The following is a 16,771-nucleotide window of genomic DNA, read 5'->3' as shown; positions in this document are numbered from 1 at the left end:
TGACATAAGATCTGGGGATGGAGCTGGCCTAATGACTTGGACACTACACGGTCACCAAAGAGTAGACTAAGCTCGTCCATGCTGCATTGCGGTGTGACTCGTGACACCATCTTGCTGAAACCATCCTTTGTTGATTTCGTCTTCTGTAAGGTCCCTAATATTATGTTGATGTAACATTCTCAGTTTACCGTTTCTGAAAAGAAAATTGGGCCAATAATTCTTTGCCTACTTACAGCACACCAACCACCAATCTTTGCGAAATGCAATTGCCTTTCATGCATTACATAAGGTTATTCACTTAGCCACAGGCAAGTGTTTTGTGAATTTACATACCCAGAAAGATGAAACCATCCTTCGTCTGTGAAACACATAACATCCAAACCATTGTCTTGTTCTCTTACCATCTTCTGGAGCCACTCACGGAAGGCTACACGTTTCTCTTTATCTGGCTCCAGTAACTGATGCACTGCTTGAATTTTGTAGGGATAAAGTTTGAGTGTCTTGACCGCCTTCCTTGCACTGGAATATGAACAGTGAACTTGTTGTGAAAAACGTCTCAGAGATTTATTCGGGTTTGCTTCCATTCTTTCCGGCACTTCATCCACTTTCTCTGGTGTAACAACACTTGGCTGGCGCATGTGCTTTTTAACTTTCACGCAGCCTGTTTCTCTGAACTGCTTCACAAGTTTCCATTTCACTGATTACAAAGGTTCCGTACGACCACCAAAGCTACTTTTAAATGCAATTTGACATTCCCTAAAAGGTGCATTCTTGATGTAATGTTCAACGAGAAACACGCGTACTTCCACAATGAGCGCCATGGTGTGATTGATTGAAAACCGGGAAACGTCACTGCCGGGTGGTCACCTGATAACTCTCAGGATCATGTCACCTCTTTCTGAAACAATAGGCTACATTTACGCAAAATATTAGGTTCCTTACAGATAGAGTTTTTGGTGTATGGGAATTATTTATGGTTCTCAAATGAAAAACATCACCCTGGTATTTCATTTTTCCTTTATTTAATTTTATTATTATCATGGTGTCCCACTTTATGGAAAGAAAATACGTTTGTTTTCATGATGAGGAAGAATTTCAAGTGCTACCAATTGGCTAATATTACGAGTTTGCTCTGCCGGGAACCATCAGCGATCTCTGATAGCAGCCCTCTAGTTCATGCATGTACGTTGTTATATCCAAATCTCTTTGTATGGCATGTAATACATGTACGAGCTCTTTCTGTGAGCTTTATTTACGTTGAAGAAAAATAATAATCAGCCATTTTGACTATTTTCTTTTCTTATCATTTAAAACTAACCTCATCTTTCTATCTGCTGCTGTTCCCCACTTTTAGGAGCCCCCGATCTATCACCATTCACTGCATCTCGCATTAGTCTCGAGGGACAATTTCCCAGCCTGCCGTCTCTCCTGGACCCTCGTATCCACTACCCAGGGACCTTTCCCTACACCCCTGCGCCATCTTCTACTACATCAATTGGCCTTGGCGTCTCAAATCCTTCCGCTGCACATTATGCACCTACTTACCTCCCTCCACCATACCCTGGATCTCCTCCAGCTCAGCCCGGAACAGCCACCGTCTTTCAAGGAACTTCAGCACCGTACCAGCTCTATTATGGAACCTCAAATGGAGCAGCATATCAGTTCTCAGTTGTAGCTGGTGGAGAGAGAGTTCCACAAACTTCCATTTCGGCTGCTTCTCCCTCCATCTCTCTAGCTCCTTCTAGCCACGGACATGATGCCAGCGCTGAGGTCATGGAGCCTGATGTCAATGAGCGGGAATCGCCCTCCGTCCTTGCCCCACCAGGAAGAATGGATGAAGCCTTGTGGAGGCCATGCTAACAGGTGACTCACTCGTGGTACCGTGGTGCCAATGTCTATCTCTCCAGCACCAGATGTGTTCTCAATAAGCACACCGTCCGACTACGTGAGCGTACAAACTGCACCCGAATGCATCCTTGATTCCAGGACCTGCGCACAACGAGCCCACCTTAAAGAAAAAGTCCTGCATCAGGGTTTGCTCATCAGTGAGCAGATATAATTTGTCTTGTTGTCACGGTGTGATCTGAGAATAATGATGTGATGGATTTAAGCAGAAGGCTAAAAAAAAAAAAAATGGGGGAAAAAATTGTGATCATGTACCCCCACCAGTATAAAATAATCTGCAATTCATCTTGGATAGGACAAAACAAAATGGCCGTGGCACCACCACGACCAAATCCATATGCTGCACGAATATAATGTAACAGAGCGTATCGGAATTAAAATGAGGGCTTATGTGGTTCAGTGTTAATTGCACAGCCGATGGGAAGTTTGGCCAATAAGTAATACCACACTGCACTCGTGTTGAGCAGGAAGCAAACCGCCGCACAGGAATGTTTCATTTTGACTCGGCTACCGATTTTACAGATGAGGAAACAAGTTCACCTTTTATTTGTTGTCATTTCAAAGCGCCAGTGAAATGGCAACCCGTGGTGTGTGGCATTCCGAGTCTGGATGAGACACTGGCCAAATGTTTTTTTTCAATGAATATAATACACCTTATAAAACAAATAATCCCAATATGCTCATGCTATGTGGACGTCAGGTGGCATTTAACCTACCAGTCCCTTGCCCGGTCATAACGAGTTCAAGAATTTTGGAACAATGGTGCACTCATCCTGCCATTTGGACTATCAGGGAGCAATTACTGTCCAGACCTTTGTTCGATCCTTGGCATTATATTGACCTGGCACTAAGACCTTGGCATTGTATTGGCCTGATGAAAGGCACACCGAGGAGGATGGGGGAGGCAGGATGGCATACGACGATTTCCTTGTTGATAGACGAGGAGGGAGCTGATTGAACATGCGCACATTAATGCAGATACACTAGTTAGCCAATGGAGTTTGACTCAAAATCATGCGGACAAAAGTTACCTTTATTTCTGCGTACATTAGGCCTTTCCTTTAAAGCTTCTCGAATGAGCAAGAAGGATCGATTTATTTATTAAACCTCAAGGTAATGAAATGTACACACGTCTATCTATGCAATGCCCGGTACACACACACACACACACACACACACACACACACACACACACACACACACACACACACACACACACACACACACTGAAGTCGAAATGCATGAAATAAGTTAACGCCGCATTATATATGCACTCATCGTTTCCTCTTCGATATTCTCTGCAAAACAACTACTTTTCAAGTTCCCCTTTTTCTTGTCTTTTTTACAGTTTCAACCTCAGACTCTTTCCTGCAAATGTCGAGAGCATTATACGTAAAGTATCGTACCCTTTCCATTGTTATTCTTCCTTTTTTTTTTTTTCATGCACTGTCCCGTCTCGTTCAATCAGTAAGACCCTTGTTCATGTACCAGCGGAACAGGCTTTGTCAAGTAAATGCCTGAAACCTGCCAGTACAGGTAATCTGAACTCAAAGGTGTCCTCATGATGCGTTAGTTTTGCCTCCAGCCAAGACACACAAGCCCTTTTATATCTACCTCTTTGAATTAAGAGACATTCCACATGCCATCACATTTCTATTCGCTGATAGGCCAAAGGAGAAACAATCGATTTTAACATTTGTTGTGAAGGCAAAATGCCCACCGAACAGCTCAGTGCTCACTCACCGTGATGTGCACGTCGGGCAATGCTCACCACTCGATGCACACTCCCATCTGCTCACCTAGAAATGCACCTGATTAGTGCTCAATGCCAAATGTCCATCATCGCACGCACAGAGCCAAACGTGCGCTTCTCAATCTGCACTGGTGAAGGCACACGGGTGAACACACTCTTACACAGGTAAATGCCATATCGCGTAGCTAAAGAAAGCACAGGGTAAACGCCATCTCACATGGGTAGAGAGAGCACACAGCTGGTGAACACAATCTCACACAGGTATAGAGAACGCCAGGTAAACACCATGTCATACAGGTAAACGAGTGTTATCATCAACACACCTCAACGGCACCACCACGCAGCTGACATCAGCAGATGGACGCTCACCTATAGAGGGCATCCATCAAAACCAAAGACAGCATTAACAAGTCCATGACATGGTTAGGGCATTATTTTGTGGTTTCCCAGTCGAGTTGCGGTGACGGTTTTTAACGAGAGCATCTTCTTTTTCCAATTGTTTTCACCTGTGCAAGTCACATGGGCAGCACCGACGGATGGACTTCACATGAACATTTTTTTTTTTTTTTGCTTATTTTCAACTTGCTCAAATTAACTTGCGGTGGCTTCACATTTCCAGACACAACAGTGAGAGACAATGAATCTTAACCTGGAAAGAAAAAGTTATGATTCAGCACATTATTGAACTGTAAAGTGCAGCTGCCTCACCTACACGGCTCTGTCTACCCAATAAGCGTTTCATCGCCGATCGGATCCACAAACTCAGGCCGACGATACATCAGGATATCTGCAGCACAAAGTATGATGACATTCCCTCCCAAGTTACTAAAGTTCTTTTCAATCCAAACTTTATGACCAGAGTTTTGTGAAAAATCCTCAGGAAACGTCCAAAGTGACTGTTGTTCCCCACATTATCAATAACCTATAAATCAATAACCATTTGCTCTCCTGGATTGAAGAGTCAAGACGCAGATTCCTTTTGGACGAGGCCTTAGACAGGTGCCATGTCTTTAAAGGATGTAGGGAGTCATTTTTTTTTTTAAATTGTTTTTAAAAAATATTTATTGCTTGATAATTTGTAAGTACAAAGCACTGGATGTTACTCTTCAATAGAGTCTGATGACCGTTCGGTTCTATCAATAAGTATTCTCCCTCCGGTGCCTAAAACTCAATGCATTTGAAATGCCAAAAATGTAATTTTTGTTTTTGTTTTTATATCGATGGAAAAATAATAATTTAATGTGCAAATTTATTTTTAAACGTTTATTTTTTACTTTTTCTTTTCTTTTCACTGTTGAAATGTTTAAAAATGCCAGCATCGATGTATTGTTGTTTTTTTTGTTTGTTTGTTTATTTTTTTCTATACACCTGGAGGTTGTAACCTGTAACTTGGTACTGTATTTTATCGTTCTTGTCACTTGGGGATCTGCTCTCAGATCTGAGTCAAACCGTTTGATGTTTCACAATCATGCCGGGGTGATCATTGCCTTTTGACGCGTAGATGCTTCATCGAATTGAGTAGACCGCCAGCTGTTGTGGTTGGCGTCCACTCGGACAAATTCTTCGACAGGAGGATCTTCGAGACCGAACGATAGCTTCTTAATTCAGAAAGTCTGTTTCTTGCACCTTGAGTGATTGGAATACGTGGGCTGAGGCACCCGGCCATAAAGGTGCGGTACCTCGTCAAGGGGGTTGCGGGTAGCACCTGGCCGCATGTAGCTGCAACCTCCGTGCTCGAATGTGAGAGTAAAGTCGGCCCTGGCTTGTCAAATAAACCTGCACTCTGGTTGGAACCTCGTTTTCACTCTTTAGAGACCTTTTTTTTTTTCTTTCATTTTATTATTTCTTCGTTATTTGAAACGTTTTGGCGGGTAATTGTTCTCGGCGCACGGAAATCAAGTTTGGTCAAGTCGAAGTGTGCAGAACATTCCACGAGTGTGAAGAACATCCTAGGTGATGTCCTGGCCTGCCGGCTTCCTGCCTGGTTTTCCACTCTCGAGGTCGATCTGCGTGCAGAGTGCTTCAGGAAAATGTGGGTCACAACCAGTGCCGGATTAAGCCTCGGCTGGCCCTAAGGCACATTTTGAAATTTTAGAGAATGGCCTGAAAAATTTAAATTAGACCTCGGGCTCATGGAAATGGACCCCAGACAAAAGATGAACTGATTCAAGAACAAAATATTTAATACAAAAAAAGACAAATATTTAATGTGAAAATAATTTTTGGCCCGAATTTTTGGCTGGCCCTTAGGCACATGCCTTGTCTGCCTAATGGTTAATCCAGCACTGGTCACAACCAAAGCTGCCCTTTCGGTTAAATTCCAATTTGGCGATCGAATCGATTTCATTTTTACTGGATCAAACCATGTGTTTGACATCCGATAAACGTTTAATAACCCCGTGTCACCACATTTATTCCCTCTTATAATAATAATGGTCGCCTGACCAAACCCCCATTCACACATGACATGCGAACCCCTCGCGTGGGAGCGCGACTTCATTTATAGTGTGGGAGCTGCAGCAACCACACATTGAGATAGCAATGCGGTGTATATTGGTGTCAAGGAGCCTCCATTAAGGCCGGACCACTTGCTACAGGCAGGTCCAGGCAGGATCTTGTAATTTGTTCAGGGTGCTGGCGATAGCTCACATACTCTTCGAGAAAGACACCGTCGGATCTTTAACGTCCACCGATGCTCGGAGATGGGATGCTCAGCTTAACGTCCACACTTTGTAATGGAACACCCGGCACGTGAAACCTTAGTCCGACAGGATACAGTCGCCTTGGCGATCGAACCCAGGATGAGATTGGTCACGGTAAGTGTGCATAGCAAGTACCTCGGCACCATCCTGTTGGACGAATCCATGAAAACGCATGACCAATATTGAAGCAATTAATGGTTCGAATAATTGATTTAGTTGATATGGAATGTCGGCAAAAAACAATTGCTCTGAAATGATTTTGATTCTTGCGGTTGGGCTGCGAAATTGCACGTACAAGTTTGGGTATCCGTGTGAGTGTCGGGCTTAAGCCACTCCACTGTGACCTCCAGAGAGAGTAGTAACAACACCAGTAGAAAAGGTATAGACCTGCCTTTGACGTCACAAAAAATGTTTTCGAGTTTTAGAGCATTGGTCCCCAACCTGCGGCCCGCGGCGCCCTATACTGCGGCCCGCGAGGACTTTCCAATCAAAACGCATTTCCATGGAGCAATTTTAAAGGGGTTTACACAATGCCACTGCCAGCCGGCGCCGTGACCTGAAAAGCCTTACACAATGCCGCTGCCGGCCACTGCCGCTTACCGCTGGGAGGAATCAAATCAATTTGCATCAATAAAATGCATCAACAAAATTCAATAAAATGCATCAATTTTTTTCTGGCTCCCAACATCCTTGGGAGTAGTGAATGCGGCCCGTGGGATCAAAAGGTTGGGGACCACTGTTTTAGAGGATGCTACTATTTCTTCTTTGGTGATTAGAAATAGTCAAGCTGTGAGAATGAGTACGTCTGTTAAAGATCCAAAGGATCTTTCAAAAGGGTATCGGTCTTTGTGAGCTGGTACCCCACATCTCCCCATCATGACAATGAACCCCCACCCCCCACCTCCAACCCCACTGCCATTGTTTCTCTTTTTTTTTTTCTTTCTTTCCAACAATTATTTTATTTCTTAGCGAATCCTCATCACATTTGCAATTGAGGTACCTTGGTCCAATATAAGACCCCCTTTTTCATTGTTTTTTTTTTTTCGATTTTGGGCCTGTTTTACTTTCACTATGTCAAAGGTGAAACAGTAGAGATCACACATTCTGTTATTCCTTGTGTTTTAGTGAATGGAGATGGGATTAAGCATGAAAGGCGCTTTCAAACAGATACTGTATGGATCCGGAGAAACATTTCTGATGAGAGTTTTCTTTTTTGAGGGGGAGGGGGAGTTGGAAGGGGGGTTTATACAAAGGTAAAAGTTCAAAATATATCGCTCTGCAAAATTAACAAACAAAAAAAAATCAAAATTCATGGTATTAGCCTGCCAAACCTTTTTTTTAAACCACTCCAAACAAGACTTGGCACAAAAATGCGTTATCACAACTTCAAACTAAAGCAGATATCAAGCAGGTCAGGATTTTCCTGGATATATCTGGGTCATTCAACACAGTCTGGAATCCTGCTTTGCTTCCCAAACTCGCAAACTCGCTTCCCAAACCTGAGGGCATACAAGGCCGTCTTCACCCACCTGGATTTTCACTTCCTCCACTCAAATAGTTAACGTGTGACGATCAATCTAACCCACTTCTCTCCAAGTGGAGGCTGGAGTGCCCCCAAGGCAGTGTCTTCTACCTAGTCTTGTTCTTCATCCAAATAAACATCCTCTGATTCTACGGAAAACCCTCTATTGCTTTTTGCAGACAACTACACATTGTTACCTGAAACTCCATCTCAACGGCATCCCTCTATTAATCTGGAATTGATTTATTATATGTTGGGTTGACAAGTATTCTGGAAAATCTCACATTCTCACAACTGTCACTACAAAAGGGTCATCATAGGAACCCATGTATCTATTTATCTGGTCAGCCACTGGAAGAGGTTCAGTCTCTTTAACTAACTGTATCGGCCTTTTCGTCAGCCATGACCTTTCCTGGACTGACCATACAGCAAAGCTGGCATCCAAAGCTAACGGCAGATAGCGCATCCTCTGTCGATCCGAGGCATCATAGTGGCAATTCTCTGTGTGTACGTCTGAACCATATAGAATCGAAAACGGCTTGTCCGATGTCCATGCGTGTATGGAGCACCAAGGATAAGGTGATGAGCATGAAATAAATCCTCATCCCTCCGAGCCACCTCCTGTGAGGGAGGGTAGGGAGACAACTTGCGATTTTCCCCAGTATATGTGGCATAGTGAGAGTGGTTCAAGAAGACCTGGAGGTAGGAATGAGATTGAGGAGAGTATGGAAGGTTGTTCCACAGGCAGGGAAAAAGAGGAATAAATGAGTGAAGGTGAGCAGTGGTTCTGGATTTAGGCAGTTACACGAGGAGGTGGTTGAGGGAGGACCACGTGCATCCTGCAGATACCTGGTGGGGACAAAAAACGGAGAGGGCAGAGGGTGCAATAACAAAATGAGGAAGAAGAAGACAAAGACCACCGACCTGTCGGCGATGGCGAAGTGATAGGCCCATAGACTCAGCTTCATTGCAAGAGATTCCAATGATCTTGACAGCTTTTGTTTGCACAGCATCAAGCTGAGCAAGATATGAGGCAGGGGAGCCAGCACACAGGGGAAAGCAGGACTCCATCACTCTGCGGATGAAAGCTTTGTCAGTGGATAGGTCAGGTGTGCCAAGGAAGGACTTTGCATGATGGAAGATGCCCAGTTGGCAACTGGCTTTGGAAGAGAGAGAGGGGGAGATAGATATATATATATATATATATATATATATATATATATATATATATATATATATATATATATATATATATATACATACATACATACAAATATCTCGAGATTGAAAGTCAAATTCCAAGTGTTTGACCAGTTTGTGATTTTTCTCAAGGTCTGAAGAGAGGGAAGAGGCTGCTACCTGTGTGTCAAAAGGATGAGGGATGTCATGGCAGAGAGTGGAGTCATCACCAAAGATATAAAGAGGATTTTTCCAGTCAATGTGATCATTGATGAAGATTAGGAATAAGATTGAGCCGAGAGCACTGTCTTGGGATACTCCAGCCTTGATGGAGAGGAGAAGAAAGGGTTCTGTTGAGAGCCACATGTTAGCTACAAGAGTGGAGGAAGTCAGTAATCCAAGAGTGGAGTTGGCCTTGCATTCCATGAGCAGACAGTTTGGAGAGCAAGGTGCTGATGCCAGACTGTATCGAAAGCTCCAGATATGTCCAGAGAGATGGTCCTGATCTCTTGACTGATATTGTTGCGTTTGAGCATGTTGCTGCATTTGAGCCTGGGGAGTAACTGCTGAAATCTATCTATTTGGGTTTTTCCCAGGACATCTTTGTTCTTTTCTCCTTTCATACTTCTTTCTAATTTTTTCACAATTCTCTTTATTCATTCTAATTTTTGCTTTTTTGTCTCTTTCATCTCTTTTACTCTCTATTCCTCTCTTCTGTTATCTATCTCTCTCAGAAAAAGTGAATTATTGCAGAAATTTTTCTGTAAGGCTCACTTAGCTGCACCTGGATGGGTTTGAGGGTAGTGGAGTAGTGGCTGAAACCTGAATCCTATCCAGGTTCCTCCTGGTGACTCGATCTTTGTTCTTTACTTCTTCGGGTTCCTTCTTGGTCTTCTGCTTGATTGAGGGCCTCCATCCATTGTTGGGTGAGTATGAGCACCATGTCCAACGTACAGTGACAAGGTCTGAATCCAAATTGATGATCTGAGATGAGGCTGTTGGAGAAAAGGAATGATATTTTGTTTGCAGAAAAGGAATGATTTTATGTTAACTGTGATGATGGATTCCATTACCTTGCTGATGATTGGAAGGAAGCCAATTGGTCTGTAATTAATGGGATTCATTTTTGCACATTTTTAATGAAATGCTGTGATGTCTGATTTCCAAGCAGATTGAAGAAGACCTCGGGTAAATGACAGGGTGAAAAGGGCAGAGAGAGGAAATGCAAGAGCAGATTTTTAGGAGAAGTGAGCTGATGTCGCCTGGTACAGTTGTGGAGCCAGAGTCGAGGATTGAAAGAACCTTCGCAGTTGCAAAAGACAGAGTCCCGGAGCAGTTGGGTATGACTGGAAAGGGTGGAGAGAGAGAGACAGAGACAGAGACAGACAGAGACAGAGAGAGACAGGTTCGGGACACAATATTTTGAAGCAAACATGGAATTGAGACAACCAGCCTTCTCAAGAGTGGAGTTGGCTGTGGTGCCTTTAAAAGTGAGGGAAGGGATAGAAGAGGAGCATACTCCAGAGACAGACTTAACAAGGTACCACCAGGTTTTTGAGGAGGAAGACAAGTTTAAAAGTTCTTCCTGAGTTCAGACAGATGTTGTGGGCTTTGTAGAATGACCTGAGGTTGCCTTCGGTTGAATTTGCTTTCCGGGAGGAGAATGCAAGTTGTTTTGAGGCAACTGCCTCATTGCAGGGTTCAGAGTACCAAGAGCTGGAGGATTAGAATGATAACTGAAGATGAGATGCGATTAATCTGTGCATAAGAGAGAACAGGTTTCTGTGGAAGAATTCCCAGGCTGAATTAATATCAGGGGCGGTAGATAAAGGAGACCAGTCCTGAAGTGTAAGGGCTGCTTGCAGTCCCTGCCAGTCTGCCTGAGCGAACTGCCAGACTCACCGGTGCTGAAGTTGTTTTCTGAGAATGACCAGAGATATGTTGACCTTCACAAGAACATGATCAAATGAGCCAACTGTGGCAGAGGATGAGCAATATACATTGGCGGGGAAATTAGTCATCACCAAATCCAGGAGGGAAGATCTGCCATTGGAAGAAATCCTGGTGGGAAAATTTACATGAATTGAGTCAGTCCCATGGAATCACAGAAGTCCTTTGCAGAAGTGCCATGGCTGGTGAGAGAGGTTCCAACACCTAGCCACTGAGCATGTGGTGACGATTGAAGTCACCACATGTGAGGAAAAGAGAGTTGGGATGAGTCGTTAAAAGTTGGTCCATGTTGTCTGAGAGAGACGTGGATGGAGTCATCATGGTTAGGAGGGCAGGACAACACACAGACAAACATGAGGTGGGAGTGGAGGGGAAGTCGCAGCCAGAGGTACTCCCGGGGTTTGGGAGACGTATGAGCGGTACACTGAGAGTGAAAAATTGAGTTTCAGATGTACAGCATAACCCCGCCACCAGGATGACATTCAGGTCGATCAAACTGGAGGAAACAATAGCCAGGGGGAGACACAATGGAGTCAGGGATGTCCTGTGTGAGGAAGGATTCTGTTAAACAGATGATGTCCAGTTTATTGGCAGTGGCTCGGATTGAGAGATCTGTTAGGTTAGAACGGAGGCCCCAGATGTTTGAGGTTCACGCAGTTAGGGACAGGGGGAGAGGTGTTGCTGATTGGACATAGGGATGTGGAGTGGAGAAAGGATGGTGTGTGGGGTGGGGGGAAGCTGGGGAGGGATGTGGGGAGAGGATGAAGCCAGGTGGGGCAGGAGCAAAGCTGAGAGGGGAAGGAGTAGGGTAAGGGGGAATTTGAGAGGGGGCAGGACAAGGAGGTAGCAGATCAGGTGGATAGAACTGACATGGAGGGGTTTGACACCACCACCTTATGTCACCTCCATCCACATTCAATCTTTTGCACCCCATTAACCCTTCATAACCCAACCCTTTTACTTACAAGTCACTGTGTTTCCTTCCCTCCTCATTCCTCTCTCTCCTCTTGTCCTATTCTTTCATTAAATCACTTGTGTTGACCACCTCTACCATCACTATCCCACATTCATTATGTTATATTTTTGCCCTTTGGCACCTGGCTCTTCCATCAGCCTAGATTTTGTATAATAACAAGCACATCTGGGGTGTGTTCCGTTAACAAATAGCTTGCTATAGCTTGCCAAGTGACTTACTTGATTCAAAGCACTCAAACAAGCACTCCAAGCGAACAGACTACTCGGCACCGTTAGCAACATGGCGGTTTTCATGGAAACAATGCTATCGTGGTACTCGAATAAATGGGGTCCGGGCTTTCACCTCATGTTCCTGCATCATGAGGGGTTTCGGTGATAACGTTAACAGGCCAACCCCAGTGTGTATATATATATATATATATATATATATATATATATATATATATATATATATATATATATATATATATATATATATATATATATATATATCTTGCATATATTATATTAAAATCCACCCCAAGTACATGTGGAGACTTGCTGTTCGAGTTTGTACATCTATCCAATTGGTTCACCAACTCAGCCAACCTTTCTGTGGAGTCACAGAGTTTTACCCTCTATGTTTCATGCATACGGGTGTTGGTAACGTTCCACCACCAACAGGTCCAGCTGCTGCCTCGAAGGTTGCGATGAATGAAACATTTGTCCAGTCATTGAAGACATAAATCCTCCTTCCAGCGAGAGGGAGTGGTGGTAGACCATGGGGTAACGATGCGTGAATAAATGCTTTGCTAATGGCTCAATGCACTATGATGTGGTTAAAGACCCCGATGGTCACAAGGCAGGCTGAACCTGTTAGAACTTGCCCCTCCTTCCTTCCTTCCGAGCTCACTCTTCGCCCACTCCATGTTCAACAATATTATGACCATACAACCGGAGCACGTGACATTTTACACCACATATACATGGCTGGGATTTTTTGTTAATGCCAATGTTAATGGTTGGTGAGAGAGAGAGAGAGAGAGAGAGAGAGAGAGAGAGAGAGAGAGAGAGAGAGAGAGAGAGAGAGAGAGAGAGAGAGAGAGAGAGAGAGAGAGAGAGAGAGAGAGAGAGAGAGAGAGAGAGAGAGAGAGAGAGAGAGAGAGAGAATATATATATATATATATATATATATATATATATATATATATATATATATATATATATATATATATATATATAACATTCCCTTCGTGATGTAATGGCACGTAAGGCTGCTTAGGCTGTTTCATTGGTAAGGAATACAATCCTGGACAGGTTGCCACTGATGCATCAACACAAGTTACCCTCAATAGTTATTACTCCAGTACACTGGTACTCATTTCACCAACATCAGAAGGATGAGAGGCTGAGTCAAACCCATCTGGTGTTAATTTAACGGATCTGGGGCTCAACCATTCCATTTCATTGGAACCATACTCTGTGCAGAGCGTTGGTACTGCCTAAGCAGTCTCCTGGGCTATTGGGTAAAATCCTGGTTGGGTCACCACTCCAACACAGGATACCAGAAAGCTGGCACTCATTTTGCTAACCTCAGAAGGATGACAGGCAGAGTCAACCCCTCCTGGTATTGATTCAGCAGCCGAGGGGGATTTGAACTCAGGATCCTGGGATCCCAAGCCCACCACCCTTAACCATGAAGCCAATACCAGGTTTTTCCAATATATATATATATATATATATATATATATATATATATATATATATATATATATATATATATATATATATATATATATATATATATATATATATATATATATAATGCTATGCAGGGTTTCTTGAGGCAATGTTTTATGGCCGGATGCCCTTCCTGACGCCAACCCTGGTCGCCTCTTACGACACACAGGGATATGGTACACCTATTCTAACCGGGGCATACACCGGGACCAGTACACTGGCACTCATTTCGCCGACCTCGGAAGGATGACAGGCTGAGTCAAAGGGGAATAAAGGAGAGCTAGCATCCTGTCTTGAGGCCCAATTAAGCCTCAGAATGGCCTCCTCAGATTTCAGTGATCTTTTTACCATGGTGAGTCCAGCGGCCCACCGAGAGCGAAGGGATGGATGGTGCGGAGGGGTACACTTCCCTATCTACCCTAACATTTATTAACCTTAAACTACCCCGGGGCTTTCCAAAAGTGCCTGTCGCTTAAACTATTGGTTCTACCAACCAAGATTCCCGTCGCCTGTGTTGGTGTCCTCACAAATTTGGGCCTTGCCCTCCAATTTTCACTCGTGCCCTTGCACGGTCTCATGGCTGGAAAACGTGGCTCACTTGGCAGGAACTACCCTCTGCCGGTTCTCCAACCATGGCACCCCTGGGCCCTGAGACCGTCTCCGAGCCTACCAGCTCCCTATAATCTGGGGAGTGCCCTCCTCGGCTACTCCCCCTCGACACTCACGTAGCAGGCTGGCTCCACGGGCCCCTTTCCCCGGGTGCCCGTGCCCACGACACTGCCCACGTGGCTGTTGGTGCCACAGGTCCCGCTTCATGCGGGCCCACTACGCTATCCCGGCCTCTCTTGGGCCTTTGGCCTACCGTGACCGACTAGTCCGGTGCCCGGGGTGCCCACGAAGCGATACTCACTGTTCGCAGCCACTCTCCCAGCCCGTCAACAGGACTCCTGCACCCCTCCAAACGGGTTTCGAGCCTACATTCGCACCAACAGCAAAACGACCTCCATTTTGTCAATTTGGCAAACCCACAATCTGACTTTACTCTGACCCCAGGGTCCCTTGGGTGGGAATCACTCCTCCCCCCAAACACTCATCGCACCATGCATACCACATTCGCTCCATTCACACAGGCCCGCTGGCCCTGACTCACTCATTGTACATTTTTCACTCTTCAACTCATTTCTCTCATCTTTGAACACTACAATTCTTCTTACTAAATCTCCTAGCGACCTCGTGCTTCCTCGTCATCCCTTACAATATAGCACATTCCATTTTACTCTACGTAGCTGAGCTACGTCCCCACTACACATTTCCAGTCTGTCCATGTCTCCAAAAATAATTTTCCATTCTCGAAATCTAAACTAAAATCCCTCTAACTAATCCATTCCACGGGCTCCGTGAGGAACAACTCACATCCCCATGAAGCTGGTCTAACTATCACTAACCCATCCCCCTAACTAGTGGTGTTCCTGTGCCCTAAGCAAGGGGGTCTCTTACCCCCTGCCAAGGGCTCCTGTATACCCGAAACGGCGAGGCTTGCTTTTCTTTCTTTGCGCACCAGCACGGCAACTCACAACCTGTGCTCCTTTCTGTGACGTCACGGCAGCTGCTCGTACACCTTGTCCCTTCTCGGACGGTAACATCCGGCAAGGATTTCCCTTCTGCCGGATTCCAACCATGCGTGCAGCCATGACATCACCCTGCGCATCCCAAGCAAGCCTCGCATTTTGAGGCATTCCCCTCACGAGCACATGTGCTCTGCTCGCCCGTAACCCGTGCCGCAGAATCTCCGATGACGTCACTCGCACCCCGAAACCGCGCGATTTCTCGCGCAAGCCGGGGCACTCGTAACGCATCGGGAAACTGCTTCGCGCACTCTGCGAACAGAATGCACGGCGCAGGCCACATGGAGCCTCACACACACGCTCGCCTGGAGAACCCGTCCGATCCAAATTCACTATTCCCAGCCTAACTTCTGTCCGTCCGCGAGGTTGGCTTGTATCCAGCGCGGGCGTTTCTGGACCGGATTTCACTCGCGCAGGCGCGCACATGGCGGCCTCGTGTGAAGCACAGCACGGACCCCGCGCGCACTGCTGTGCGAATCCGGCACGGTCACCAAAACAGCTACGGCCGCTACACGGCCCTTGTCCCTCGCCTGGCGCCGTCTTTGTCGCCATTCAAAGCACGCACTCCCGCGTGCCATGACGCTTACACACCTCGCCATGATACTCGGACACGCGGTTGCTTTTTCTCAACGTTGCATACCAACCGCCATCTCCCTTTCATACCGCGACCTCACACACGCGGTTCCTCTCACACATCGTGCTTCTTCCATACACTGCCTTTCACCCACGCACGCCTTTTTACTCATCCGCGCCATTTCGCTCACGCTACGCGCACATTTCGACACGCTGGCTGCACTCACACCTTTAACCACACACACCAGGACAATCATGCTGGGGATTCGCGCCACCACAAACGCTCCCAGGGTCTCCATACCCCCCAAGCTCCGCGTGTACCCGTTCACAGCACTCGCCCCCTCCTAACTCGCACGGAGCGACCGAACCCACCTGGTGGCGAACCGCTTCAAGGGGGCATATTCCCTCCCCTCTTTCCTGAAGGAGGATATCCTGCTGCTTGCACCGGGCCACCAAACATTCCCCAAGCTCCCCCTCATTGTCCGTTGCTAACTCCACCTGTGTGTGTTCGTCAATAGTTTTGTCCACTTCACCCCCTGTCTCCTCTATCTTCCGTGTCTCTGTTATTTCTTTTAATTCCTGCGTCTCCCTTTGTGTCTCTGTTAATTCCGTCACCTCGTTCATTACCTCCGTTTCTTCCCTTGTTATCAGTGTCTCCGTCACCATTAATTTTTCCGTCGTCGTCACCTCCATGTGTCTCGTCCTACACGTCTCCCGAATTATTGTGACGTTGCTCGTCATGACCTCGCCCGTCTTTATCGCGTGCCGGACAGCCGTTACACGCCCTCTCGTTGGTTCGATCATACTGCCACGTGGTGTCGCCATTTTGTTCTCCGTCGTTCGCGTTTCGTCGCGCGCAATCGCCATT

The 16,771-nt window shown here is 45.7% G+C and overlaps 1 protein-coding gene across 1 annotated transcript in view; it reads left to right on the top strand.

Moving 5' to 3' along the window:
• Positions 1–5,451, top strand: part of LOC147011445 (runt-related transcription factor 1-like) — a 60,708-nt gene extending 55,257 nt beyond the window's left edge. The window contains exon 7 of the mRNA XM_085856181.1: positions 1,355–5,451. Coding sequence (XP_085712307.1) covers positions 1,355–1,860 — 506 coding nt within the window. The 3' untranslated portion in view covers positions 1,861–5,451. The remainder of the gene's footprint in view (positions 1–1,354) is intronic.
• The last annotated feature ends 11,320 nt before the right edge of the window (positions 5,452–16,771 follow it).

The sequence above is a fragment of the Eptatretus burgeri genome, chromosome 15, assembly GCF_056783735.1.
Source record: "Eptatretus burgeri isolate ZD-2024b chromosome 15, Ebu_testis_v1, whole genome shotgun sequence".
Taxonomy (NCBI): Eukaryota; Metazoa; Chordata; class Myxini; order Myxiniformes; family Myxinidae; genus Eptatretus; species Eptatretus burgeri.
This window is presented reverse-complemented; position numbering and strand designations above follow the sequence as displayed.